Source organism: Neocloeon triangulifer, unplaced genomic scaffold (genome assembly GCF_031216515.1).
Source record: "Neocloeon triangulifer isolate White Clay Creek 2 clone unplaced genomic scaffold, ASM3121651v1 ptg000014l, whole genome shotgun sequence".
Classification (NCBI taxonomy): Eukaryota; Metazoa; Arthropoda; class Insecta; order Ephemeroptera; family Baetidae; genus Neocloeon; species Neocloeon triangulifer.
In genome coordinates, this window is record NW_026775556.1 from 4,546,525 (window position 1) to 4,573,196 (window position 26,672).

Sequence of the window (26,672 nt, forward strand, 5' to 3'; positions counted from 1 at the left end):
GGGAATTTGGAAAAATTTTGAGATTTATTTTTATTAATTATTCACTCAAATCCACGAGGCTGCGAAAATTGTATGAATTGTGTATTTTTAGGGTCTAAAATTGCCGATCAATTTTTGCAGATCGACGAGTTGTTGCAACTTGTCCCGCCCAGTCCCGCCCGTCTCCGTCCGCAGCAGCAGTGTTGAAAAGGAGAAAATGGCCGTCTGGCTGTCAGGACGAGGCGATTGACATGTCTGTGTAGTTTTAAGTAGTCGATTTCAGGGGTGGTGCGAGCGTTTTCACGTCTCAACACGTCAGCGCCGTGATGCCGAGCGCTTCGTTTACGTCGTCGCGTTCCTACGTGCGACGCTCGCGACGCAAGAACGTCAACAGAATCCCGCTGCCGTCGCGCACCTCCTCGGGTGAGTGTCTCCACCGAGTTCGCACCCCTGTTCAATTTGGTCCCTCTGGCCCTCTCTAAGGCCGGGCCATCCCCCTAGACCCCTTTTTCCAACTCCCTTTTGACCCCGAGGACCTTTGGCGCCCAACTCGGAGGTCCCGAGACACCTTGTTAATCAGTACATTCTCCCTTTATTTCTTTCTTTCCTTCCTGCTTAATTATATTTTTGTTTTCTTTCCTGCTGCAGCTGAACCGTGCGACGTGCCGTGTGGAGCGCCGCCAGTCGCGGCCGCGGGCTCGTCGTCGGCATCGTCGACGGCGCCGCCCTCGGCAGGCCCCTCGTCGTCTTCGTCCTCCTCCTCCTCGTCCTCCGCCGCTTCCTCCTCGTCTAGCTGTCCGGGACACCACCCGCCCTACGACCTTCGCAGGAAGTCACCCCACCATGAGAGCAGTGTCGGCGCCGCCGGCTCCGCCGCGTCGGCGCCCTCGACTTACTCGCCTTCGATGCTTCCAGCACGCAAAAGGCCTCGACGCACCTGCTCAATCACTAACGAAGGTTTGCAAAATTTTCATAATTTATTCAAAAAAAATTAATTCATTTGAATATTTGCACAATTTTGTCATCTCTAATAATCTTCAAGTTGTCCTGAATCAAAGAAACATTTTGCCCCTTTAAATTCTGCTTAAGATCCTTCAAGGTCAATCTTTGCAGAAGAGGGGGATTTAAAACTTTCAAACAAGACAGATTCCAACTTATTTCAAGTAACTCGTTTCAATTAATTGCAATTAAAATTTCAGGTGGCTACTCAACCACGGCGGCCCACTACCTCCAGTATGAATTACCTGATGAAGTGTTGCTCACCATTTTCAGCTACTTGCTAGAGCAAGACTTGTGCCGAGTTAGTCAAGTCTGCAAACGTTTCCAGGCCATTGCAAATGACACTGAATTATGGTAAAACGATCTAATCCGCCAAAATTTTTATTCTAAAATATAAACATTGCTGATTTGCAGGAGAAACCTTTACCAGCTCGTTTACGAGTTTGACGTCCCATTGTTTAACCCATTGCCCTGCACATTCAAGTTCATCCCTGTGGATGAGTCGGAACACGCAAACCCTTGGAAGGAGAGCTTCCGGCAGCTTTACAAGGGCGTCCATGTCAGACCTGGCCACTCAGATTCTGCAGCTAAAACCACGGAGCAGGTAAACTACTTGGAAAAATTAGCATGTATTTTATAAATGAGAAAACTTTTAGTTTATAACTATGGTATTTTTCAATTAGACTGTCTGTTATTATTTTTGCTGTTCAAATGAATTTAGTTTAGTTTCAAATTAAGTTCACTGATGTACCATACCACCACAAGGCATTATCTGCTCATATTGATATCTCATAAATACAAATTTTATTTAAAAAAAAAAAAGTGGGAAGGTAGAAAAAGTAAAGAAATTGCCTTATATTTTATTACCTTCAATTCAGGTTAAGTTCAATATTTTAACATTAATCAATTGACCTTGAGACCGCTTTTAATTAGGAAATTTGAATTTGACCGACAAAATCCTTTTGCAATCTTACCTAACCAAATTGGCCAGTCTAGATACTGAACTTTTTAATTTAAAATTCGACGATAAAATACACAAATTTAACATCAAATGGAACTGTTTCCAGGTACGAGGCCGCAACCTGACCTACTACAACACCATCCAAGATGCTCTGGAGGCAGCTGAGGACCAGGAGAACATTCTCATCTTCCTGCATGCCGGCACCTACCGTGGAGAGTACCTGTGCATTGAATCAAATGCTACCCTCATTGGCGCTGCGCCAGGGAACGTCGCCGAAAATGTGATCCTTGAAAGGGACACTGAATCGACCATCACCTTTTCCGAGGGCGCCAAGCAAGCCTACGTTGGCTACGTGACGCTCAAGTTCTCGCCTGACGTCACATCGACCATTCCTCACCACAAACACTACTGCCTGGAGATCCAGGAGAACTGCTCGCCCACAGTTGACCACTGCATCATTAGGAGTACATCAGTTGGTGAGTTAAAAAATCAAACTGATTTTTCTTTTCAAAAGATCATTTTCAATAATTTCAATTGGATATCATCATGAATTATTACAAAGAAAAGGATCTGAGATATTATCTAAAAGAAATTTTAAGTATACCCCCCCCCCCCAAATCAACTTTGAAAATTGAGCTTCAATGTTTTATTTCTTCAGTGGCTTGGAGTATAATAAATAATAAGGCACATATTGGCAAGGGATTGATTTGAAGCAAAAAAAAAAATGAAGGTCATTGTAAGATTTTTTCAGGAAAACTACAATCTTAGGAATTAGGCAGTCTATCAAGAATCTCCCCCGTCATACTGATCTAACTGCAATATGCGATGCCATCATTATAAATTCTAGGCCACGAAGGAATCAATTTATGACCAAGTTTTAAACCTCAATTGGACAAATCGGCAATTTTATTATTATTATTATTTTAATTTTTCAGTTGATCCGTTTTAGATATTTTATATTGACTTAAATTCAATGCCTATCACAATTATTTGGGGTTTTCAAATTTGTAACAATTTGCTTTGTTTTAATTCTTTCAGTGGGGTCAGCAGTTTGCGTGAGCGGGTTGGGCGCCAACCCTGTTGTGAAGCACTGCGACATCTCGGACTGCGAGAACGTGGGCCTGTATGTCACCGATTACGCGCAGGGCACCTACGAGGACAACGAAATCAGCCGGAACGCGCTAGCCGGCATCTGGGTGAAAAACTACGCCAACCCAATCATGCGCCGCAACCACATCCACCACGGCCGCGACGTCGGGATCTTCACGTTTGACAATGGGATGGGGTACTTTGAGGCCAACGACATTCACAACAATCGAATTGCTGGGTTTGAAGTAAAGGCCGGTGCCAACCCGACAGTAGTTCACTGCGAGATCCATCACGGCCAAACAGGCGGAATCTACGTCCACGAAAACGGGCTTGGCCAGTTCATCGACAACAAAATCCACTCGAACAACTTTGCGGGCGTGTGGATCACCTCAAACAGCAACCCGACCATTCGCCGAAACGAGATTTACAACGGCCACCAGGGAGGCGTGTACATTTTTGGCGAGGGTCGCGGCCTCATCGAGCACAACAACATTTACGGGAACGCGTTGGCCGGCATCCAGATCCGGACCAACAGCGACCCGATCGTCCGGCACAACAAAATCCACCATGGCCAGCATGGTGGCATCTACGTGCATGAAAAGGGCCAGGGGTTGATTGAGGAGAACGAGGTTTACGCCAACACCCTGGCCGGCGTGTGGATCACCACAGGCAGCACTCCTGTCCTGCGCAGGAACCGAATCCACTCGGGCAAGCAGGTCGGCGTCTATTTTTATGACAATGGGCACGGCAAACTCGAGGACAACGATATTTTCAACCATTTATACTCAGGCGTGCAAATCAGGTATGTACTTAAAATTTCTCACAATTTTGGATAGGAATTTTTTCAACATAGATAACAGCAAGACAATTTTCAGTCAACTTCAAACTGTTTTATCTCCTCTTTTAATTTATTCTAATTTATCATATATCACATAATTTCCATCAATTTTATCTTGAAATATATTATTATTATTTTCTACAATTCGATTATTAATTTGGCGCTTTTTTAAATATTGTAATTATCTATCTACTTTATAGTAGAAAATTGTGTTTTATTAATGTATTCTCTGCCCAAATACATCATCCATATTCCATACATACAATATTATATAGAAAAATGTTCATTTTTAAATTAGTGAATCATTTTTATCATACAACTTTTAATAATTCACTCAAATTCTCATTTTCAGAACGGGCAGCAATCCTATAATTAGGGGTAACAAAATCTGGGGTGGCCAGAACGGAGGTGTCCTTGTGTACAACGGGGGTCTAGGTCTTCTAGAGCAAAATGAGATCTTCGACAATGCCATGGCTGGCGTGTGGATCAAAACAGACTCAAATCCAACCTTGAAGCGCAACAAGATCTTTGATGGCCGCGATGGCGGCATCTGCATCTTCAACGGCGGAAAAGGTTTTGGGCTTTTCAGTAATCAGAGAGGAGTGGGGTTGTGAACGTTGTGCTTTTTTCCAGGCGTTCTCGAGGAGAACGACATTTTCCGGAACGCGCAGGCAGGCGTGCTGATTTCGACGCAGAGCCACCCTGTGCTGCGCAAGAACCGCATTTTTGACGGGCTGGCAGCGGGCGTCGAAATCACAAACAACGCCACCGCCACGCTCGAGTGGAACCAAATTTTCAACAACCGCTTCGGCGGCCTCTGCCTTGCCAGTGGCGTCTCGCCCAGTGTCCGAAGTAAGAATTCGGAATTTTTATGTAATTTATATAGAGAGAATAGCGTTTTTGTGTGATTGGGTGGGTGGTCATGAGGAGAAATTATTAAATGTGTGTCTTGCAGACAACAAGATCTTCAACAATCAAGATGCAGTGGAAAAGGCCGTCAGTAATGGCCAATGCCTGTACAAAATATCCAGCTACACTTCATTCCCGATGCACGATTTCTATCGTTGCCAGACTTGCAACACGACTGATCGTAATGCCATCTGCGTCAACTGCATCAAGACTTGCCATGCTGGTCACGATGTAGAGTTCATCCGCCATGACAGGTTAGTTTCACCCCAAATTCATGCATTTTAATCAGATTTTAATGAGTAAAGAAAAAAGTTCAAAATTGACAGTTTAAATTTGAGGGCTTTGGTAACTATGTAAATTTTTAAGTTTGATCAGCAATGGAGAAAACTGATGAGAAATTGCCAAATGTTGAAGTTAAATTGAAAACCTAAGGAATACAGTTAAGCTCTATTGCTAGGTTGCACATGTTAAACAAAACTTTGTTCATTTACATCCATTTATAATTTTTTATGTTGATACTTTCTTTTGAAAAATTAAATACAAAATTGATAATTTTGTTGCTCTAAAACTTCAATTAAAGTAATTTGCTAATGAAACAAACTGATTTGCCGGCAGGTTCTTCTGCGACTGTGGCGCAGGCACCCTGAGCAACCAGTGCCACCTGCAAGGTGAGCCGACCCAAGACACAGACACCCTGTACGACTCGGCCGCGCCGATGGAGTCGCACACCCTCATGGTCAACTAGGTCCTGCTCATCCGAGCGCGAGCACTGCCATCTGCAAAGAAGTTAATCCTAAGTTTGCCCTGACAAAAATTCCCCACCCTTTCACCCACCTTGCGTGCGCAGCCATGATATTCACTACACTAGCCGCCTCGAATGAAAAAGGTAAGGCGCGGGCGGAAATTAACACTATGGCGTTCACTGATCTAACAAACTTTATCATTATTGTAGTTGGTAAGAGAAAAGTAAAAACAAACTCCATTGTCAGGTTAGCTGTGAAAATGTGCGTTTTACGAGAAGATTGTTTTGCATCGGAACCAATAACATTTTGTATGAAAATATGTACTGTTTGTTCTTCTAATTGTTGCACAATTTTTGTAATGATTTTGCCGAATCCATTTTTTCAAAACATTTACGGAAAAAATAAGAAGGAGAGCCCCTGTTGTAAATAAGTACGGTTTAAGAGGAACAGAGTGTTCTACTAATTAAGTATTGTGTGGTGATATTCAGCGTAAATTAATTATATATTATCAAGTCTTGCGACACGACCTGTACAATTTCTTTTTCCTTAACCCGATTAACTATTTTGTATTTTTATTTGGCTCTGCGCGATTTTTACCACTTTTCGAAGACAACTGATCATTTTCTGAATAATAGCAATAACTGTAAGTGCTACAAATGTTGAGAATTATTTGTGAGGCTGAGAGACTTTTAGACTCTAGGTGTATTTTGTAAAAAGAAGCGTTAGTTGTTTTCTCACCGAACGAGCTTCTTTCTTTTCGAACACACTACGTACTCTACCGATTCTTGACTTTTTCCACTCTCTCTCTCTCTCCCTCTCTCTGCCCGTGCACGCGTGACTGGTTAGAACCTTAATTTTAACTCTTCGATAATGTAAATAAATTATATCTCGCTGAAGTTAGTGGTCTTTATTTGTGGACAAGACTGTATGTTCGCCGGGCTGTTGGTTCGCTTGCACCGTTCTTTCCACTCGCCAGTGCTGGGCAACTTAGTTTTGTCAACCACTAGCTTAGGTGAATGACAGACAGGAAAAAAACCCACGGGCCCCGCAGCCCGCAAAGTGCCAAAAAGCGTCACTGCTTCGGACGGACAGGCACTTAATTCATTTCCGCATTTTTCACAATTTAGCCTGCGAAGGACGCCTCTGGGCGGAAATTGATCAAAATTCCAAAAGTGGCACTCATCAAAGAAGTCAAATTAGTATATTTTGTAAAAGAAAGGATCGGCCGCGATTCGAACTTGAAACTTGTAGACCGGAGGCGTCCTTGGCGTTAGACTCAATCACACAGCCCGCCAGAAATAAGGCCTACTCTCTAATTTTGAAACGAGTGTGTGGTGCGCTAAATCAAGAAGCAAAAAGTGCCATATTTGAGAAGAACTTACTAACTTTTACAAAACTCGTGTGTGAAAAAGGAAAAAGTGAAGGTAGAATTAAACAGTGACAAACCAAGTGATCTGAACGAGAGGTCGAACTCGTACGGCAACTGCAATTAGTTGAATAAAATATCAATCTCGGGCTTACTGTTTTTGTTCGGAGAAAAACTGATGCGGATTTCATGTGTGATTTTTGTCCTAAGAGTTAATTAGTGTTGTCTTTGTGTAAGAAGATGAAGTTGAGAGAGATTTGACGCGTTTGTTAAATGATTTTAATTGAAAATCTATTGCGTTTCGATTGATGTCTAGCGTGGTGGGTTATCACACAACCCTTGTATACCAGTTCCAAATGAGAGGGTCGTTGAAAGTTGGGGCGCCACTCGGCCAAACACCAATCCGGATCAAACGATTAAAAGTGCCCGAGTTGCGCCCAATTTTATCATACTGATCGCATTCTTGCCATTTGCATAAGTAAATGAACGAACCGAGTGGGGGCAAGTATAAATTACACGCAAGCTGTGGTAGCAGATTTATATATAAATGTAGTTTCGGTGCCTTTTGCGCACGGAAATTGGCCGCAGCTTTTTGTCAGACCCGCAAAGCGTCGTTTTTCCATCTTTCCAACAAAAAACAAACAATTGTAAAAGTAATTACCACTTATACAAGCGCAGAAAATTAGAGGTTAGCATTTGGAACAAACAATTTGTCAACTTTTTTGAGACGACACACATACACACACTGGAATGTATTTATTCATCCATCAATTTTATTTTTTAATTTGTTTTCACTTTATTTATGTGTACTACAAAACCCTGTAGTGCTGCACTTAATAATAAACTGCTGTATCATAAATAATTAAAATATATAGCGAAAATGCACAAAAATTCCCTCGAGCTGTTTTATTTTATACAAAAACTTTTGCCAGATATTTTAAAAATTGCCTCTTGATGTTTTTTTAATACCGTTGGAAAAAAAAGATCTTCAAAATTGACCTCAAACTTAAGAGTTAAAGGATCAACAAGGTGAACTAGTAAATAAAGTTAAAGCGATATTTTCTTAGTAAAAATGTGAAAGGTTAAAATTTACTTACATTTAGCTTTTCGAACATAATTTCATTTTCCATTGGAAACTTCTTTGCTTTGTAATCAACATTGTACTGTTATTAGCAGCTAAATAAATTATAAAAGATATTTAATTTATGTGATCTGGCCGCTTAGTGAGTTATAAATTATAATTTCTATCAATTTTTTAACAAGTTACACTAATTAAAGGAGGAAGAAATTTCATAAAGCAACATATTTTTATTTTTCAAACGAAGTTCATTAATTTTGATAATGTTACACTTTTTGAATATATTTTATTGTCTTCATGTAAATTATTTTTTTTGCAGTCTTGGGTGGTAATTATAAAGGTGGTCTTGTTTATTTTTCATGTGAATTTTATAAAAAGGCGTTCTTAGTTAATCACAGTTTGGCCAGAGGCGACAGGTTCAAGATTCTTTGCATATCGGTGAAGGATTCTTCCAAAGCGCTGGCAAAATTGCGAGCGCTGGTTTCGGAGCATGAATTGTGGGCGGAAGTTCCGAAGATGATGTCGTTGGCCCTCGGGTTGTAACAACAAGCATAACCATCGGGTACTAAAGGACCGTAGCACATGAAAGACTCGCTGCGCCCTGCCACCTACAATTCACATTACAATAAAATGTTCTTGATTAAAATTTATGAAACCCCACCTGACTGGTGGAGAGGCGCATGTAGGAGCTCCGGGTAAAGGCGGCGTCTTTGAAGAACTCTGGAAGCTCAATTTGATTCTCAGTGGCAATCAGTCTAAGCCCGAGGAAGTGCCTATCTACACCTTCTCCAGCCAAAGCCTAAAATTTTATTTATTGTACTTTCAGCATTACACAACTAAAATTAAATAAGAATAAATCTAATGAGTAAAAAAAATAAGGCACAAAAGTAGATACCTAGTTAGAAAAAAATTTAAAATCACAGGAAAATTATTAATTAATAATATTACCAAAGTAGCGTAATCCTTGTGGGCTTTGATGGCGCTTCTCAAAGTCGAGGCCTTTTCGTTGGCACTGGCGCCTCCGTCCAACATAGTCTGAGCAAATTTGATCGACTCGGAGGAACAGGAGCGGATTGTTTCAGTCCGTCCGTGGATGAACCTGCGAGTGGCGGCCGACTCATAATGGGCACCAGGAACATTGTGCAGCCTGAGTGAAAAAAAAAATTAGTTGTTATGTTTCAACTTTTCATTAATTATAAATTCACCTGTAAAAAGCATACTGGATTGCCATTTGGACGTAGCTGTCTGGGCTGAGCTTTTGGGATTTGATGTATTCCTTTCCATATCCAGTGTAGGCAAAACTGTACATTTCCAAGTCATCTACAAGTCTGGAGGTAAATTTATATTAATTTAAAATTCAACTGAAGAATAATTATTTACTTATCCAGGTTGGTTTTTGCTTGTTCAATCAATCCAGACACTTCACTTTTGACCTCAAATTGCAATTTCAAAGGTTTTGCAAATTTTATTGCTGGCTGTTGTGGTCTTGGTTGCTGCGCACTAGAATTTGATTGTGCTGAATTTAAAGTTGGAAATATTTTGTTTTAAAACAAACCAGTAGTTGACAATATGGTCCATCATGACAGCAATTGGTTGACCCTCAGCAGGACTATGCTCGTAGGTCAAGCCAACCTCTCCGTCAGGACCAAAAACAAACTAGAGAAAATTAAATTATTTCAAATATATGTTTCAACAAATTAATTTAAATTCATACTTGGATGGTTTTGTCAAACCATCGATTTCCAGAGTTACCCAGAGAACCACCACCGTGAGTCATTTTGAGAGCTGCCGAGGTAAATTTGTTGGGTGCTGCCCTTTCTGCCGGTGATGGAGGGCCATCGATGCAGACCAGGAACAGACACGTTTCAATGGCGTCAAAAACAGCCTTATTCTTGGCACCTAAGAAACATATTTTTTTTTAATTATTTTAAAAATTACAATGAAAAATTGTAGCTTCAAAACTATTAATTTTTATCTCTGAGAACGAGTAATTTTTTTACTTGAAGGGGAATAATTTTTTTTTTTTTCAAAAATATTTACTTTGGCTGAGAATTTCGTGCGCCTTTGCCCAATTGTCTCTGTGTTCAGAGGTGAGGATGCCAACAGGAGGGGCCGTTTCTTTCGAGTTGGAAACACAATCCTTCAACTGGGCTAAAATCTGACCCTGGCTGATGGGCCCGCCGTGGTCTCCATAGACATTTACTTTGAAAAACTGATTTAAAAATTAATTTTCGTATATATATATCAGCCAAAATTAACTGACGTGATTGTTGTGCATGACGACAATGTGAGTCGAAGGCGCATTTTGGTCGGGCAGGCGCAACTTGTCCCGTTTCAAGGCTGGAATTCGACAGGTTCCCAAAACCTTAAAGTACTGCGACATGTCCAGCAAATGAGGTCCCATTTTTTCTTGCGCAATTTGATTCCTAAATAATTAATCGAAAATTGAAATTATTTTATTTAAACTAATTTAATCTGACTTACGTATCAAGTCTGACTTTGAAGTCCAAAGCAGCAGAAATAACCTGTGATGCGTGGGCCACTTGCTCATCTCTGGATGAAATTTGGCGCCTTGGAAAAACTAAACCAGGATTGGAAAATACCACTACAGGCGCTCGAAACTCCAGATACGCAGAATTTAACCACCAATCTGCCAGCTAACACAATTTTCATATTAAAAGAATAAAAATAATTAAATAAACTTTACCCAATTTTCTGTTTTCTTTGCCCTGTCCTCTAATAATTTCTGCAGTTTTTCGCCAACTCCACCACTAAATTTTTCAGCCAAGGCTTGTGTGACTTTAAATTCTTTCTCATCGACAAACGGCTTTACTGATCTGAATTAAATGTTTTAAAATTTTATAAAACCGATTTATTTTTCCTTATAGTTTTCTACCTCAAATAGCGCTCAAGGGTGGTTTTGAGCGGCGGCACCGGCAGCCGTGGCAGTTGTGGCGAATTTTGGGAGAAAAATCTTGCGTTCGGAGCCATCGAGCCGCACACTTTGCTCGGCAGCTTCAGGGCAAAACTTCTGCTCACGTAAGAAGCCTGAAAATAGCTTTTTTATAAATACAAGCATAACACGTATTGCAGGAAACAGAAAAAAAAATCAAAACTCAATCCAGCTACCAGGCATAAAAAAATGTACAATTTTAAAGGAATTGAATTAATTGCAGAGATAAAAACTTAAATCTGAAACAACCTATGGAACTTAAATTTGTGTAACACGCTACAAAATTTCCTAGTAAAACAAACTAGAAACTGTAAATTAAAATAATAGTACAGCTTAAGCTCACAAACGCCTAAAAACGGAAATGAATTTTTTTTTAATAAATTGCCATCACCTCAATGTTGCAACTCAAACTCATGCTAAATTAAATACAAAAATATACAGATACATAACCTCAAAAATGCACCATGCTCCTTAAAATAAAAGCCTAAACTGCCAGGCCAGGGGTTCAGACGAATTTATTTAAAACTAACCATTGCTTTGGAGGCAGTGGCCATTGACACTTCAAAAAGTTGGGCAAACATTGTTCCTATTTTTTTTTTAAATATCCTAGCTGTATCCTAGGTAGTTTTCTAACTTTTATCCAACCGCGCTCCTAAACGTGTAGTTCACCAGCTGAAAATATTTATAAAACAATATTGTTCCTCTATATGATCTTGAAACAACATTCGCAAAATTTTTAGGCTCAAAATTTTAATTTGGAAATAATTTAAATCTTAAAAATTGATCCGACCACTATGTACTTGCGTATAATATTTTTTATATATAATTCTAATTTTTTAAAAATTGTCTTTGATGAAAAAAAAATCTGATCGGCTTTGATGAAAACTCAATTTTATAATTGTGATTTTTTATTCAGTCCACGTGTTGCAGATTAACATTTATCGACTGCCACGTGAGCGCAATCTAAAATTATCTTAAATACGAAAGTTCATCGTCGTTTTTCTTCTTTGATCTCACTAATTGCGAGAAAAACCTTTTTACAATTTGCAAAACAACGAAAGTAGATCACTGTAAGAGATCATTAATATCCGGCTAAAGAAGCAAATTTATACGAACCAGGATGAACGAATGGGTTGAGAGCAAGGTTGCCCTTAAAACAGGGCAGGTCGGGATGCTGCCCTTGCTACAGGACAAGGACACGATAAACAGGCAGCATCCACCAATAAGTCAGTGCATCCTACAACAGGTGACTTGTCGACGGACAGACCAGCTGAAAACATGGAGCGCCGACATCTGATGGCGGTAAAAAATGTTACTATCATTGCTAAAAGCCCGGTAAAGGCTGACAATTGGGGCGCATGTTCTTCACGGTTGTACGCAAACGCGTTTAATAAAATAATTATTGTTCACGTCATTTAATTTTCCATTTTTTTTTCAATAATTATTTCAATTAAAATAAAAAGGAAAAAGTGTTACTGATAAGTTTAAAGTTATAAATTGGCATTTTTTCTAATAAAACGTGGAATTTTTCCAATTTATTTGGTATAAAAAAGGGCAAAAAGGAACGCCTTTATTTTTATAAAACAATACTTAACATGCGGTGATCGGGCCACAACATAACAACAATAACATGAGCACTGAAGAAATTTGCCTGCCATTAAAAGATAGAATCACAATATTATTGCACCAAACAGTAATTAAAGAAAAATATGATATCAAGAATTTGAAGGGCTCCACAAATAATAGAATTGCTGTTGAAAAGAGGTAAATCTTTTTATTTAATGTGAATTTTAAAACCCTTGAATTGGTTTTAAGCCTTTTCGTTAGCACTGGCGCCTCCATCCAACATAGTCTGAGCAAATTTGATTGACTCGGAACTACGAACTTGGATTATCGAATGCGTCGGCAATCGGCAGCAAGCGGCCGCACTTAAAGAGAGGCAAGTCGGATAAATATACGCAGCATCCGCCGAATCCAACGGGCGACTCTGGGTGACGCAAAGATCAGACTGGATCAGATATGAAAACATTAATTAATTAAGGCGCAACCGACATCTAACGGCAGAAAAATATGTTATTATTTTGTCGAAATATGTCAGCGAGCGAGATTTTAAAATTTTAAAATGGATTTTAGTAATGATAATTTAAATATTTTAGATTTTAGCATTGATAGAACATGATAGATATGCATAAAAAACGAATATTAAAAAAAATAATAAGAAAGTTAATTTTGTTTATAAGCTATTAACGCACTCAATTTGCAATTTTTAATAATATTCTCTATATTTTTAATCAATCATTTCGCTTTATTATACAAAGCAAAAATATTAAAATTTTTAATTAATTTTTCTGCTATTTTGAAAAGCAATTTCCAGATAAAATCATTAAAATTGATACATCAAAATTTTATTTGCGGAGAAAGCTTATTTGAAATTCCATATTCAAATTCTAAAGTGCGAGTTTTCCTGAATAAAAACTTTTGTATTTGACAATTCATGAGTTTTCAACATTGTTTTATAAGTTTGATCAGAGAAGAATGGAATTCGCAAAAACGCGTGTAAGGCGTGGGGTTGAGTAAAAGCTCACGGTGGGCCCATTCACCCCGATCGAGCGACGCCTCCGCACAACCCCCGCGCCCTTCCCTTCCTCTTTGTTCACCCACGCAAAACCCTCCAACTCCCCAAATAGAACCACCCCCACCTTACTTCCAAGAGTGTTTCTAGGACGAACATCGATGAAACACAACAGCAAAAAAAAAATAATAATAATAATAACAGAAGAATTCTGCCAAATTTTTGCATTATTTTATCTACTTGGGAAGTCAAACCGCATACGCTGCGGGGTAAAGGAAGAAAGAGTAAAGGTCGTTCGGAATGGAGAACATGGCGCCACCTGTTCGCTGGTGCGGCGCTCGGAGGCAGTAGAGGGGCGGCGGGCGCACGGGTGGGGGCGAGCGGCGGCGGCCGGGGGCCGCATTCGCACTTTGAGCGTCATTTGCGACTATGGTGAGCAGGCGGGCGGGCGGCCCACCTGGCGCCATGTGAGATTCCAACCGAAACCACCCTCGCAGCATGTACGGGGGCGCCACCCCCAGCCGCCTGCTGCTGCTGCTATTCCTGGAGGCGGCCCTTCTACGGCCCCCGGCCGCCCTCGCCCTTGGAAATATCGGTGAGAATATTTTTTGTTGTTACAATTTCTAGAAAGTCGCCAAAAATTTAACCCCTGAAAAGTATACAGAATGAAATTATTTATTTTTTCATCAAAATTTGTCTCTTTTTTTACACAAATTTGCTTGTTTGATCTTTAAGGATATCTTGCAAGCACAAACAATGCGACCCACATTTCGCTTTTTCGGAAGAGTCCATTTAACCTCCTGAGGCAATTTGTTTGTGGAAAGCAAAAAGTTTCGTTTTCTGAGCGTGTGGGAAAAAGTCTAGCGGCGCATGAGATGAAAGATAAATCCTCCCGCACATCCGTTTTCATTTATCCTCCTCTTTTGATGGAATTGCTTTTCTTTTTGTACCAAACAAAAAAAAACTATGTCTGAACATAAAACTAAAATAAGTTTTTTTACTGATAAATTATAATTTTCGTGTGACATTGAACTTGGTTTATATTTAGGTGAATTACATCCCGTCAAAGTGGAAAACAATAAGCAAGGTCGAAATCGGCTGTAAACATCACGATTTATGTCTTTCGAAACCACATCCCTTTCCTATTTTGAAGTGTGTCTAGGCTCGTCTCATTGATTGTGGTTTAAAATTCCAAAGTCGAATAAATTTTGTTAGAAAAGCCACCAATTTGCATTCACACTATGAGGAGGGTTTGTTAAACTCTGGAGGTTTATCAGCAAGTAGTGGAGGTAGCTTTTGAAGGCTGAAAATTGTGTCGCGGCGATTATTGTGCTCTGATCAAACGCGCGCCTGCATATTTTTCCACCCAGTTCAAACAATCTAACGCCGCCACTTCAATATCAAGGAGACGGAAAGAGCTGGAAAAGAGAATCTCTGAAATTAACTTCCAACTTTACAAAAAAGAAAAACGTGGTGTCCTTCGAGAAAAAGAGGGAAGAAACCTTGCTGATAAAAAAGTGATAAAAAACCTGCCTCTCATTAGTCGACCTTTTCCTTTTTTTTATCATTATACGAACAAGAATAAATTTTAATTCGCCTAGCTTTAAGTCCAAAAAGCATTTTTTAATCATTCAGAGAGGTCTGTTGGCAAATCAATGATTCAAACCTGGAATTGGATTTTCGCCAATCGTTTAGGCAGTTTCCATTTCGCAGGGGAAATCAAAGCAGTTCTTATCGCTCGAGTGAATCGTTCGTTGTTCTACCCACATGCGGACTCGCCGGAAGTGACACTGTCATAGCGAACAACAATTATTTTTTTATGATTGGCGCTGAATGCAAAATCAATTTTTTCGGCAAAAGGTCGGGTTGTTACGCAGAGATGCTGTGCCGCTCGTCACGCACGCCAAACTGGTTGCATAACGCAGGTTGCTATCGACAGGGGTGACGCGGACAATTAGCTCAATATCTGCAGGCATTGCGCAAATGACTTAAAAATTGAGTTTCGGATTTTTGTTCACTTTGGTGCAATTTGGGTCGATCTCAACACAACAGGTCTGCGTCAAGCCCTTGGATGAAAATAGCCTGCCAATGGTCGGATCAGATGGAGAGAACACGCGATTTCTGGGCAGGGAGAAAAGAGAGATAAGGGTGACGCCCGAATCCGCAGAGCAATGGTTAATTATTTAGCCTTAGCGCTAAAAATCTCATGTGTGTTTTTTTCAAACATAAACATAATTGCTCGGAAAAGAGCTGAAATGAGGTCAGGAATGAATTTTAATTATACAGGAGAAATATGAATTTTAACGGGGGTTGCACTTCTTTGGTGTTTTTGTTATTTCTCGTCGACTGCTTTTCGCCTCCTTTCTCCTCGCGAGATGACGAGCGAGCAAACGGGCGGCGAATCAATATCATGACCAGAGAACGAGTGGGTGGCGCTGATGACGTCAGCGGGTGGCGGCGCCGGCGCCGCCGACCCCGCGTGTGGGCGGCCGCCAGTCGATTTTCGCCCCCGGATTTGCGCCGCACCTTCCTTAATTAACCACCGCCTCCTAAGTGGACGCTCTAAAAACAAATATTTTCTTTTTTTCTTGAGGTCTGTGACAATTTGAGTAAGAGCAGAGCTCTTAGAAAAGCACGCGAGCGTTTAAAATAAATTTAAGGAGAAAAGGAAACTTGTATTGTTACGATGAAAACAAAGTAAAATAAGCCTGAATAATTCTTGATAAAGCTATTTTTTATTGACTTTTGTGATGTCAAACTGGAGAGGAGAATACAAGTGCCTATTGTTTGACCATTTTGATCGATTTTTCCAGGGTTGCTAATTGTGATTTGACGCACCCTGGCCAAAATTTAATAAAAACATAACAATGAGTTAGACTTCTAAAACCCATTTTCGGATATAATTCATCAATCAAGGAATATTAGTATAACAAAAAATCTTGAGGCCGGGCAAACTTTTTCTTTTAAAAATGTGCTGTCGTCTTATAATCAGGCCAAAAATACACATTGAATTTTTAACGATTGAATTAGTTAGTGAAAATATGAAAATAAAAATTTTAAAGGCTAAAGCTTGAAGTGATTGTTTATCTGGATAGTCACGTTTAAGACGTATTTATATTTCAGCAGTGTATTATCTTAAGATCATTCACGCAAAGGCTTAAAGTCTTCTTGTGCAATAATGCTTGTCCACAACACGCAATCGCAAAACATTAAAAATTCAAATGAACATACAAAATATATTTAATATTTAAAAAAAAAATGTTAGGCCCAACTAAAGCATGCACGCACCATTTAATTTCAACTTGGTAAAAATTTTGTGCAAAATCGATATGAAATAAATTCAAAATAGAGTGGAATGTTTGCCAAGATATAACAGAAGTTTTATTTTAAGCTGATTTTTAATATGATTCTTGATCAAAAAATATTTAAACATTTAGATGTGGTAATTTTATTTTATTTTTCCAATAAGCAGCCAATAAGGCTGTTTCATGAAAGAAAAATAAATAGATTATTTTCGTTATAACAAAAAGAAAGTTTAAAATTTTCTTAAAAAAAAAAAAATACAATAAATGCGTGGGCGATTTAGCCAATGTACTTTTCAGTATAAAGGGTACTTTTCAAAAGGTGCCATGGAATAAATATCAGAGATTTTTACCATCCTCATTTTAATTAACTTGCATTTATGGGATCCCAAATTGAGAGAAGTTCTCCTTACTGTTTTAAATTTCTCTAGAAAAGGCCTAATCAAGATGTACAATGTAATTAATTTCTGTCGCCATGGAGAAGAAGTGAAAATTGTGTCTCAAAGACAAATTAGTCAATTAGGCGTAACGAGGAATTAACAAAAGCAACACCCCAAGGGGTATGTTGGACTGCGGGTGAGAGGGGTGCAACTTTCTGGCGGATCGATTGCCACGTAGCATCAACAGGTCCTTTTCACCGAAAGCTTCATCTTCACTTTTAGAGGAGAGACGCAATTTGCACTTTGTGTTTAGAAGAACATCTTGTCTGAAAATGAAACATATTTTTACTTTTTAGTTCTATTTGGGATTCTTCTAATGAAAAAGGAATTGCTCAGAATATTCGGGAACAAGTTGATAGAAAAATGGAACAAAGGCAAAAAAGTAGTGCGCCTATCTCGCTGCCTTTGTGTTTTGTGTTGATGGGGCGAATCGATAAATTGCGCCAGCAGCTCAAATTTGTGGGTCGCACCCGCACCCCGCCGCGAGCTACAGATGCTTCAATTCTTTCAAACGTGACCTGCTCCTCATTCATGGAATGGAAGTTCTTGCTGGTTCAACAAACCTGACCCGGAGAGTCGCACACGACCGCCTACTTTGGTTTTTTTTCATGCGTGTTGGCACATCTCGTTAAAAAAAGCCTTTTGAAGTTGGCCCAGAGCTTGTTAGCTCGGGCAAAAAATCGGGAAAAGCTAATGCAGAAGCAAACGAGGCCTTTTCGGCTTTCAGACTTTTCAGGCAGCAAGCGAGCTGGGGGCGATAAAAAGGTGGAAAGTTACACTCGCGATAAAATTGGCCGCTTATCAAAAATTGCCCTTTTGTCGGCTCGCCCACACACTGCACCTGTCTCCTTTCTGCATATAATTGCGTACTGTCAAGTGCTGCCAAGCTAGATAGTAACTCATAATAATGACACTGTACCAATAATGAATTGAATTATGTAACAATATTATCCAGGTGCACGTCGAGTTTGAATAGCTGAAAGTATAAATTATATTTTTTAGACTCTAAGAAAAAAATTGCTGATTGGTGGATATTGGCTCACATTGGAATACGTTTTGAGATCACAGTAGAAAAAAAATGGAAAGAATAATACATACGAAATTTGTGGACATATTTAAAATCTTAAAGGCTGGAATTTCTCAGCACAATTTAATAAAATTTGATATCAAATTTTAAATGATAATTTTTAACCATCTGAAAACTCTAAATATATAGAGATATCCTTAATTACAAAAGAAATAAAATTGATCTTACTTCCTCTTGAAATTCAAACCTCACTATTTAGAACTTGAAATGATCAGAAATTTTAGGGGGTTTCCATTTCCATGTAAAATTGAACCATAGAGTTGACTCTTTATTTGTAAGTTATGAGGAAATTTAAAAAAGATGTTATTTAATTTATCCTTTAAGCCTTTAATTTAATTCTCAGAATTAAATGGTTTTAAAACATCTGAAAATCTAATGCTCAAAATATTAAATTTGTGGATTCTCTTCCATATTTCCGTTTCTATAGGCCTAAATTAAAAAAAAATTATAACTTTTTCATAATTTCATGTAAAAATTAATGAATGAAAATATATTTTTGTTGTTGTTGTTAATAGGCTGCCTCTTCAGCTCAGATTTGTGCGCCGAGGAGTTCGAGTGGTGTTTCGATGGTGAGTTTCTCCTTCAAATATTTCAGCAGGTTTTATTCTATGAGTAAAATTCTCAGACTATGCATTCGGCCGGTGTCTTCCACTGTACGGCCACGTGTCGGAGGAATTCCTGCACCGGCGCGAACTCGGGCCCGTCGAGCTGCAAATCCTCGAGGCGCAGATGTCTCGACTCTTCGAGGCCGGTTTCCGCTGGAGTCACGCGTACACGCAGTGCGTCATGCAAGCGTCGTTGCGCACTCTTCAGCTTGGGTACGTAAAAATTGAAAATGCTGCAAAGAAGAAGAAAAAAAACGCTAAAAAAATGTTTATGTAGAGAGGAGCTGGACGAGGACGCGGACCCTGACGAGTGCGTGCCACTGGCCGACCTGGCGCTGCAAGTAACTCCGCGCCAAAACGAAGGCAAAACGGACGGAGCAATAGACGCCAAAGACGTCGCCTTCGTCCGTTTTGTGCCCAGCGCCAAAAACCCACACCCCGACTTTGCCGACGAGCTCTACTTTCCACCTCTTGAGCAGCGTTCCGCCTCCAACGGTAGGAATTTTTTTCTAATTTGACATAATTTGAATTGTTCGAAAAATAATTAATTAAATTCATTTGCAACTGTAACTGTAGTTTTCAAACACAAGGGCGTGTATTTTTTTTTTTCATTTTCAATATTTGTAATCATTTTGTTTTCAGTTAAACTTAAAGAAAATCTTAATTATAATTGTATCTTCTTTATAAAATCTATCTTCACCACCTCTGATAAAAGCGGCTTTATAAAATATAAACGTTAAAATTTATGTCATCGTGAGTGCTTAAAAAGGAAAATTTTCGTCCTAGAAACAAGCTTTTTTTTAGTTTCAACTAAATGAGATTGTTTTCTGCTTAACTTTACTGCAGATGTAGAAGCATTTGCGTATGAGAAAAAATCTGAGAAGCCAGAACCATTCCACTTTTCCCGTCACCTGGGTCTCCAAGTTGGAAACGACAATAGCAACCCCTCGGTGATGGACGTCGAGCAGGAGGAGCAACTTCTAGCCGCTTCACAACCTGCCTACACTGAAGGTGGTCTAGTTTACCTGCCTCAGGGTGAGTTTTTTTCTTCAAGCTCTTTTACACCCATAGCTAATTAACAATCCAAGGCGAGGAAAACAAGAGGAAGAGCTCGTTGGACGCCAAGGCTTCGCGTTTGTCGGCAATTCTGGCGCAGTACGGAGATCTGGACTGGGGCTTCAAGCGGAGGGAACGATTGGACGTGAAAAAACCAGGGCCGCCTTTCCACACAAACAGCTATGCTTACGTATGGAAATTTTGAAAACTTATAAATTGGTTTTTGGGCTAATATTTTGACACGCCAGGACACAACCAATGAAATCCCCTCGAACGATAAGGAAGAGGAGAAAATGCAGTCCGACCAGCCCAGCAGTAAAAAATTGCAGCTCACGGTAAGTTGATGATTGAATTTTATTTTAAAGAAAATAATATATTAAGGTTGGAAAATAGTTTATCTTTTACAGAGAATATAAAATAATATTATTCTAGCAGTCTTTTAAAAATTATTTTATCAATATTTATATTGTGTCCGACAATTTTATTCGTTTTAAGCAAAGAATAAAAGTTGTTCATTTTTGGTTTTCGCATTGACAGAGGGAAGTAATGGAGAAACATGTGTCGGCGGACACCAATGAAATCCCGCAGAGCAAGACGCGGCGCCGACCTCCGCCACCCCCGCAACCCCCACTACCACCCCCAGGAGAGGATGACCTGTCGCATTTGGATTTGGTTGACCCCAGCTACGCATTTGTTGGATTTAAGAACAGGTAAATTTAATTAAAATTTCAGTTAAAAATTCGAGTTTGAACCGATAATGAAGAAAATAATGCTAAAACTTTTAAAATTATTTGTTAAACCAAGTTTTAGAAAAATTATTTGCAAAAATACAATAAACCACATTTTTCACATATTTAAGTTTTTTATTGGATTTTGCTGATTTACAATTAATTTTTGTAAGTTTTCAAATTTTTGGACGCAGTAATAAAATTTTTTTCTTCAAACTAACATTACCGTCTGCTGTGTTAGCTGTATAATTTTGGATTTTTAATGTTTCTATTAAAGGGTGAGCAGTTGGAAACAGGGCGCTGATGTGGTAAACGCGATCGCTGATTTGCTACATCTGGATCGTAGTGATTTGAGCAACGTCAGGGTAGACGTGAATGAAGTCACCTTTAAGGTGGAGGAACCTAATGAGCAGGGATTGAACGCGAGTGAGGTGGCGCGCAGGGTTGACAGTCTCAAGCAGCAATTGAAGGATCTGATCGGAGTGGAAGTGTCCTCGTCAGGAATTGGTGACAAGGTAGGAAAATTATTAATTAATTAATTAATTTATTAATTATATTTTTTAATTTCATTGGGGGAAGAAAACTGCTAAAAAAGAAGCAAATCATGAAAATTGAGGTTTAATTTAATCAATGGGTTAACCTTCCTTCCACTTCTTACCTCTTTTTTATGTTCCTTTTTTTTAAATCGATCCATCTTTTCTGAATATAATTATGTAAATAAAATAATAATAATTAAACTTCTGTTATATTATCCAATTTACTAAAATATTTTGAAATAAAATATGCCAAAATTTCAAATATTTATTAAATTAGGAACACAAATGTTTGTTTTGTTGTGAAGATTGCGCGAATTTCAACTTAATTTTCTAGCAGAACAAGCTGCCAAACGTGACCGGTTTGGGCGCAGGAGCGGAGACGGAGCGGCAGATTCTGATTTTGGGGCTTCTGGTGAGCGGCGTGCTGTTCGCGGGCGCCGTCGCCGCCGGCGTGTTGGTCCTGCTGGGCCGGCACGCCAAGACCAGGGCCAAGTTGCAGCAGCTCAACAACCCCGACCAGGCCAGCAAGGACTACCAGGACCTGTGTCGCGCTCGCATGGCCACCAAGTCGGAAAAAGGCGAAATTTGCGGTTCGCACCGCGTCGTCAGTTTGACCAAGGAGGGCGACGGCAACAACAGTCCCAACAGCAACCGCAGTAGCACCTCGTCATGGTCTGTTTAAATTTTCCTATTTAATTTTGAAATAATTGAGTTTGAAATTTTTGTGTATAGGAGTGAGGAACCAGCTTTGACTAATATGGACATCTCGACTGGACACATGGTGCTGGTGAGTTATTTTTATGCAAACATAGATTTAAAAAAATTAAGAAAAGGAATGCTGGCAATATTTGAAGTATTCTGTTAAAATGGACGAAAACAATTCAAAACCATTTTTAATATGTTGGTTTTTTTGTTAGAAACCTCAAAAGTTACAAAAGTTATGCTTTTTTTATTCCTTGCTATTAATTACCCAAACGTCAATACTGATAATTTCTGATAATTTAATTCCTATGTCAAAGTCTTTGATATTTGAATGTTCCAATAAAAACAAATTACTCGCGTTTGCAGTCATACATGGAGGACCATTTGCACAACAAGGGACGTTTGGACCAGGAGTGGGCAGCTCTTTGCGCGTACGAGGCAGAGCCTAACGAGACCACCGTTGCTACAAAGGTAGTAGATTTATTTAAAATATCATCACTCAACTAAGTTGATGTATCAAAAATCCAGCAAGAAAACAAGGCAAGGAACAGGTATGAGAATGCACTGCCATATGATCACGCGAGAGTGGTGCTTAATGAACTGGCCAATGCCAACGGCTCCGACTACATCAACGCCTCTTCCATCGTGAGTACAAATATTTCAAAATGAATTAGAATAATATATGATTATGGAAGATTTAATGCTAAAATTGACTGCTGTATTACGTATTATTATTTTGAGATATATCTTTGTCTTTTTTTTTAAATTTTGATTTTTAAAGTTTCTCTCAAAACCATTAACTTTTTCTATAGAAATTTTTCTGAGCGTTGTTAATCCCTCTCCTTCCAATAATTTAATTGTGACACTTAATTAAATCCTGAGGAGTGATATTAATGTAATATCCATTATAAAAAACTGACTTTCTTTTGAAACAGACTGATCACGATCCACGCAACCCTGCATACATTGCAACGCAAGGGCCGCTGGAAACAACCGTGGCCGACTTTTGGCAAATGGTTTGGGAGCAGGGCAGCGTCGTCATGGTCATGCTGACCAGACTGAACGAGAATGGCGCCGTCATGTGCCACCGCTACTGGCCCGAGGAGGGTTCCGGCCTCTACCACATCTACGAGGTTTGGACGAAATAAGTTTTTTGGTCCATTTTTTTTAATAAAAGACAAAAATTCTACCGTTTTAGGTGCATCTGGTTAGTGAGCATGTGTGGTGCGACGATTACCTGGTCAGAAGTTTCTACCTGAAGAACGTCAAGACTGGAGAGACAAGGACGGTCACGCAGTTCCACTTTTTGTCCTGGCCCGAAGGCGCAGTGCCGCATTCAATCAAGGCGCTGCTTGAGTTTAGAAGGTCACTGCAAATTTAATTTTTTTTTATTCCATTTTATTGAAAGCGATTAAAAGTTTAAAATTTGAAACAAATTCATATTCTAAGTTTGTTTATATATATTTTCGTTTGTATAAAATCAAACTTTTCCAAAACATTTTTTATTTTTCTAGCTAAAAGTATTACCAATAATTATAAGTCCGTAATATATTTATATATTTTTTTTTTTATATGCTTGTAAAATGGATTTATTATTGTTGGGTTTATTTTTGCAATCGTTAGAAATATTTGAGTGAAAACATTTCTTTTGCGCCTTTATTTGCAGGAAGGTGAACAAATCTTACCGGGGTCGCTCGTGTCCCATCGTGGTGCACTGCAGCGACGGCGCCGGTCGGACGGGCACCTACTGCCTGCTGGACATGGTGCTGAACCGGATGTCCAAGGGCGCCAAGGAGATTGACATCGCGGCCACGCTGGAGCACATCCGCGACCAACGGTGCGGCATGGTGCGTTCGAAAGCGCAGTTCGAACTGGTGTTGATGGCCGTGGCTGAGGAGGTGCACGCCATCCTCAAGGCCCTGCCCCAGTAGAAAAGAGAGAAAAATTTAATGACGACCCGGCGACCCCACGGGGCGCCGTCGCCCCGCGGCCCCGCCCGGCGGGGCCTCCGGGCCGCGGCGCCGCACGAGCTGACGGTTCTCGACACAAACTCGCGACGCCGTTTTGATTTTTTCCCACTCAGATTTGCATATTCGAAGGAATAATACAAAAGAAGGTTAACGTGTAGCGAATCCATCATCATTAAAATACAAACTACACACACTCTTGTGTTTTGCGTTCTAGTCAGTCTCAGATTAAAAAAAAAGAAGGAAATACAGATAAATATATTATATGAATATACTATTGGATATTTAACGTATGATACGTGTTAATATACGCAGAAATATTTTAGACTTAGAATTGAAGGAGAAATAAAATCTATATATTTCCGGCCGATGGTGACTTTTGTGCCGGGCACTCTGGGGGTATTTGAACCCCAGCCTCTCAAATACCTCCAGCATTGTCCACAGACTGACGTCACCACCGGCTCAGAGCCGCCCTTTGGCGCCCTTTCCTCCCTTCCAGTTTCATTTTCCCGGCTATTAGTGAAAAAAGCAGTTTCTCCAAACTTCTTTTATTTATTTTCTTATATATTTTTATATGAAGACAAAAAAAACCAGGAAAAGAAATTCATCTGAATTGGACGTGTTTGATATTGACTTGCAGATTTCCACATTTTTATTTTTAATTGATAGTTTGCTAACAAAATGCTTTTACTAAAAAAGCTCAGGTCTCACCACTTTATTATCTCCTGACCTGTAGAAGAAGAAGTGAAACGTGTCAATTGATCAGACTTACTGTGGCTATTCCTCTTTTTCCATTCAAATTAACCGCAATCGAAATTTTGATTAGCTGCACGTTTTTGATCATTAGTATAAATATATTATATTACTCTCTACGTCGATGTTATTATACCCATTATTAATGCTGTGCGAAATAGTTATTCATGTTGTTACATTATATATCCAAGCTATTTTTGTGTGTATGTGTTGAAAGCGCGGAAAGCAGGCCTACGTCTACAAAACCAATAACACGAGAGCACGCTTCGATTTGCACTCATCTCTTTGTCTCTTCTCTCTAATTAATTAAATTCTCTTCTCTTTGGGAAAAGTAGACGAAACCGACGAATTTTTCCTTGTGTCCCTCACCAAACATTCTTGCATCCGTTCGTCAATTCATTTTGAAGAAACACACCTTGTCCACATCAAAATAAAATAGCGACACAATATGAGCGCAAGTTGTACTTAAGGCCAATAAAGTTAAATTTCAGTGGAAGCAACTTCAGTGTTAATTTATTTAGATACACATCAAAACAAATTACAAAAGAAACTAAGATCAAAAAAGAAAAGATATGAAATCCACGGAGCAATTTTCTATTTATTTTTATAATTTAAATTGTTCTTTATTTAATCCTATAAATTCAATTTTTATTTCCCCCCTCTTAAATGATAGAAATTGCGTTTGTATCACTTGAATTTATAAAGTCTGCAGCCTGCACGACATGTTTGCAACGCCGGTTGCCTAACAGCAAAAGCGCGCTAATTTTTTGAACCAGAATTTGACAACAAGACAGAGAGCGACCATGGCAGCGGAGCAGATCGTCTCTGCGGATTTTGAGGTTTTCGGTCGTGTTCAAGGTGAATTATTTATCGGACCCCACTGAAAATTTTCCGATTTTTACGCTCTGTTTTTGAAAATCAGGCGTCTTCTTCAGAAAATACACTGTCCAGACCGGCAAGCAGCTCGGTCTGCGGGGTTGGTGCTCCAACACCAAACACGGGACGGTGCTGGGCCACATGGAAGGCTCTGAAGAGGCTGTCAACCAAATGAAGCACTGGCTGACCACCGTCGGCAGTCCGAGCAGCAAAATCGAGAAGGCGGAATTCAGGAATGAAAAGACTTTGACCAAATTTACCATTGAGTATTCGGACTTCAAAGTGCACCGATAGAAATAACAGAAATAGAGGCATTAAAAAATGGTTGGGCAGGACGAAGCAGTAAATTATTTATTGGATATAATATTTAAATAATGCTCAATTTAAAAATAAATCATAAACCCACAGCATAAAAATGATTTTTTAACCTAAAAGAGAAACAAATTTAATTTTTACTGTCGGAATATTAATTATTATTTCAGTTCTCAGTGGCTTATTTGATGCAAATTGGTATAATAAAAATTTTGTAAGCGAATGAAAGTGTTTAATTTAAACTTAATTTTTTAAGGAGAAATAATTAAAAAGATTAATTAAAAAATTAAAAAAAAAAATTCTAGCCTGCGAGCTGTGTTATTGATTTAACTAAAAATAAGCAATTTTGCTTTAGCTCGGGAGGTGGCACTACGAACCAAAAATAAAGCTCACTCAGCATGGCCGGTGAACTGCTAGCAGTAGATTTTGAAGTCTTTGGAAAAGTGCAAGGTAGTTTTAAAAATCGAATTTTAGCCTTAGATTAAATTATGTCTATACAGGAGTAAGTTTCCGGAAGTACGCTTTGGAAGCAGCACAGCGACTGCAGGTGTGTGGCTGGTGCAAAAACACTGCCGAGGGCACAGTACAGGGCCAACTAGAAGGCCCTCCTGAGAAGGTGAACCTAATGAAAGAGTGGCTGCAAAGGGAAGGCAGTCCCTATTCAAAGATCGAAAGGGCAGAGTTTCAAAACGAGCACACTGTGACTACTGCAAATTTCCAAACCTTCACTTCCATTGAGTAAAATTGTGTATTAATAAAAATACTTGCTCTTTTCTATTATATATTTATAATGTTTTGTTTATTTCTCGCTTAGTTTTCTC

The 26,672-nt window shown here is 39.3% G+C and overlaps 5 protein-coding genes across 7 annotated transcripts; 4 read left to right on the forward strand and 1 right to left on the reverse strand.

Moving 5' to 3' along the window:
- Window positions 1-161: 161 nt before the first annotated feature.
- On the forward strand, window positions 162-7,789 carry LOC132201133 (F-box only protein 11). The gene is made up of 10 exons (XM_059627066.1): window positions 162-402; window positions 628-936; window positions 1,179-1,332; window positions 1,393-1,582; window positions 2,046-2,415; window positions 2,978-3,830; window positions 4,219-4,439; window positions 4,500-4,718; window positions 4,822-5,029; window positions 5,391-7,789. The coding sequence occupies exons 1-10, from the start codon at window positions 306-308 to the stop codon at window positions 5,518-5,520; spliced, it is 2,751 nt and encodes a 916-aa protein (XP_059483049.1). The 5' UTR covers window positions 162-305; the 3' UTR covers window positions 5,521-7,789.
- A 383-nt stretch (window positions 7,790-8,172) lies between these two features.
- LOC132201136 (carnitine O-acetyltransferase-like) lies at window positions 8,173-12,192 on the reverse strand. Of its 2 annotated transcripts, XM_059627072.1 has the most exons (14): window positions 12,032-12,192; window positions 11,446-11,587; window positions 10,859-11,010; window positions 10,670-10,799; window positions 10,447-10,619; window positions 10,226-10,388; window positions 10,003-10,174; window positions 9,677-9,861; window positions 9,518-9,618; window positions 9,343-9,462; window positions 9,168-9,290; window positions 8,911-9,109; window positions 8,624-8,761; window positions 8,173-8,570 (listed from the first exon to the last, which is right to left on the reverse strand). In XM_059627072.1, the coding sequence occupies exons 2-14, from the start codon at window positions 11,494-11,496 to the stop codon at window positions 8,355-8,357; spliced, it is 1,923 nt and encodes a 640-aa protein (XP_059483055.1). In that variant the 5' UTR covers window positions 11,497-11,587; window positions 12,032-12,192; the 3' UTR covers window positions 8,173-8,354. The 2 variants fall into 2 exon arrangements, with proteins under 2 accessions (XP_059483055.1, XP_059483056.1); XM_059627073.1 differs by lacking the exon at window positions 11,446-11,587 and having other exon boundaries at window positions 12,032-12,189.
- Window positions 12,193-13,901: 1,709 nt separating this feature from the next.
- On the forward strand, window positions 13,902-25,164 carry LOC132200796 (receptor-type tyrosine-protein phosphatase-like N). 2 transcript variants are annotated; one of them, XM_059626522.1, is made up of 16 exons: window positions 13,902-14,082; window positions 18,832-18,885; window positions 18,942-19,134; window positions 19,199-19,416; window positions 19,768-19,956; window positions 20,010-20,167; window positions 20,226-20,312; window positions 20,515-20,687; window positions 20,983-21,220; window positions 21,576-21,913; window positions 21,974-22,028; window positions 22,310-22,414; window positions 22,472-22,588; window positions 22,879-23,076; window positions 23,142-23,308; window positions 23,610-25,164. In XM_059626522.1, the coding sequence occupies exons 1-16, from the start codon at window positions 13,986-13,988 to the stop codon at window positions 23,872-23,874; spliced, it is 2,652 nt and encodes an 883-aa protein (XP_059482505.1). In that variant the 5' UTR covers window positions 13,902-13,985; the 3' UTR covers window positions 23,875-25,164. The 2 variants fall into 2 exon arrangements, with proteins under 2 accessions (XP_059482505.1, XP_059482506.1); XM_059626523.1 differs by having other exon boundaries at window positions 21,579-21,913.
- A 282-nt stretch (window positions 25,165-25,446) lies between these two features.
- On the forward strand, window positions 25,447-26,074 carry LOC132199573 (acylphosphatase-2-like). Its single transcript, XM_059624397.1, has 2 exons — window positions 25,447-25,521; window positions 25,586-26,074. Exons 1-2 carry the CDS (start codon window positions 25,467-25,469, stop codon window positions 25,831-25,833), a joined length of 303 nt encoding a protein of 100 aa, XP_059480380.1. The 5' UTR covers window positions 25,447-25,466; the 3' UTR covers window positions 25,834-26,074.
- Window positions 26,075-26,178: 104 nt separating this feature from the next.
- On the forward strand, window positions 26,179-26,633 carry LOC132199574 (acylphosphatase-2-like). Its single transcript, XM_059624398.1, has 2 exons — window positions 26,179-26,301; window positions 26,352-26,633. The coding sequence occupies exons 1-2, from the start codon at window positions 26,250-26,252 to the stop codon at window positions 26,591-26,593; spliced, it is 294 nt and encodes a 97-aa protein (XP_059480381.1). The 5' UTR covers window positions 26,179-26,249; the 3' UTR covers window positions 26,594-26,633.
- Window positions 26,634-26,672: the final 39 nt, after the last annotated feature.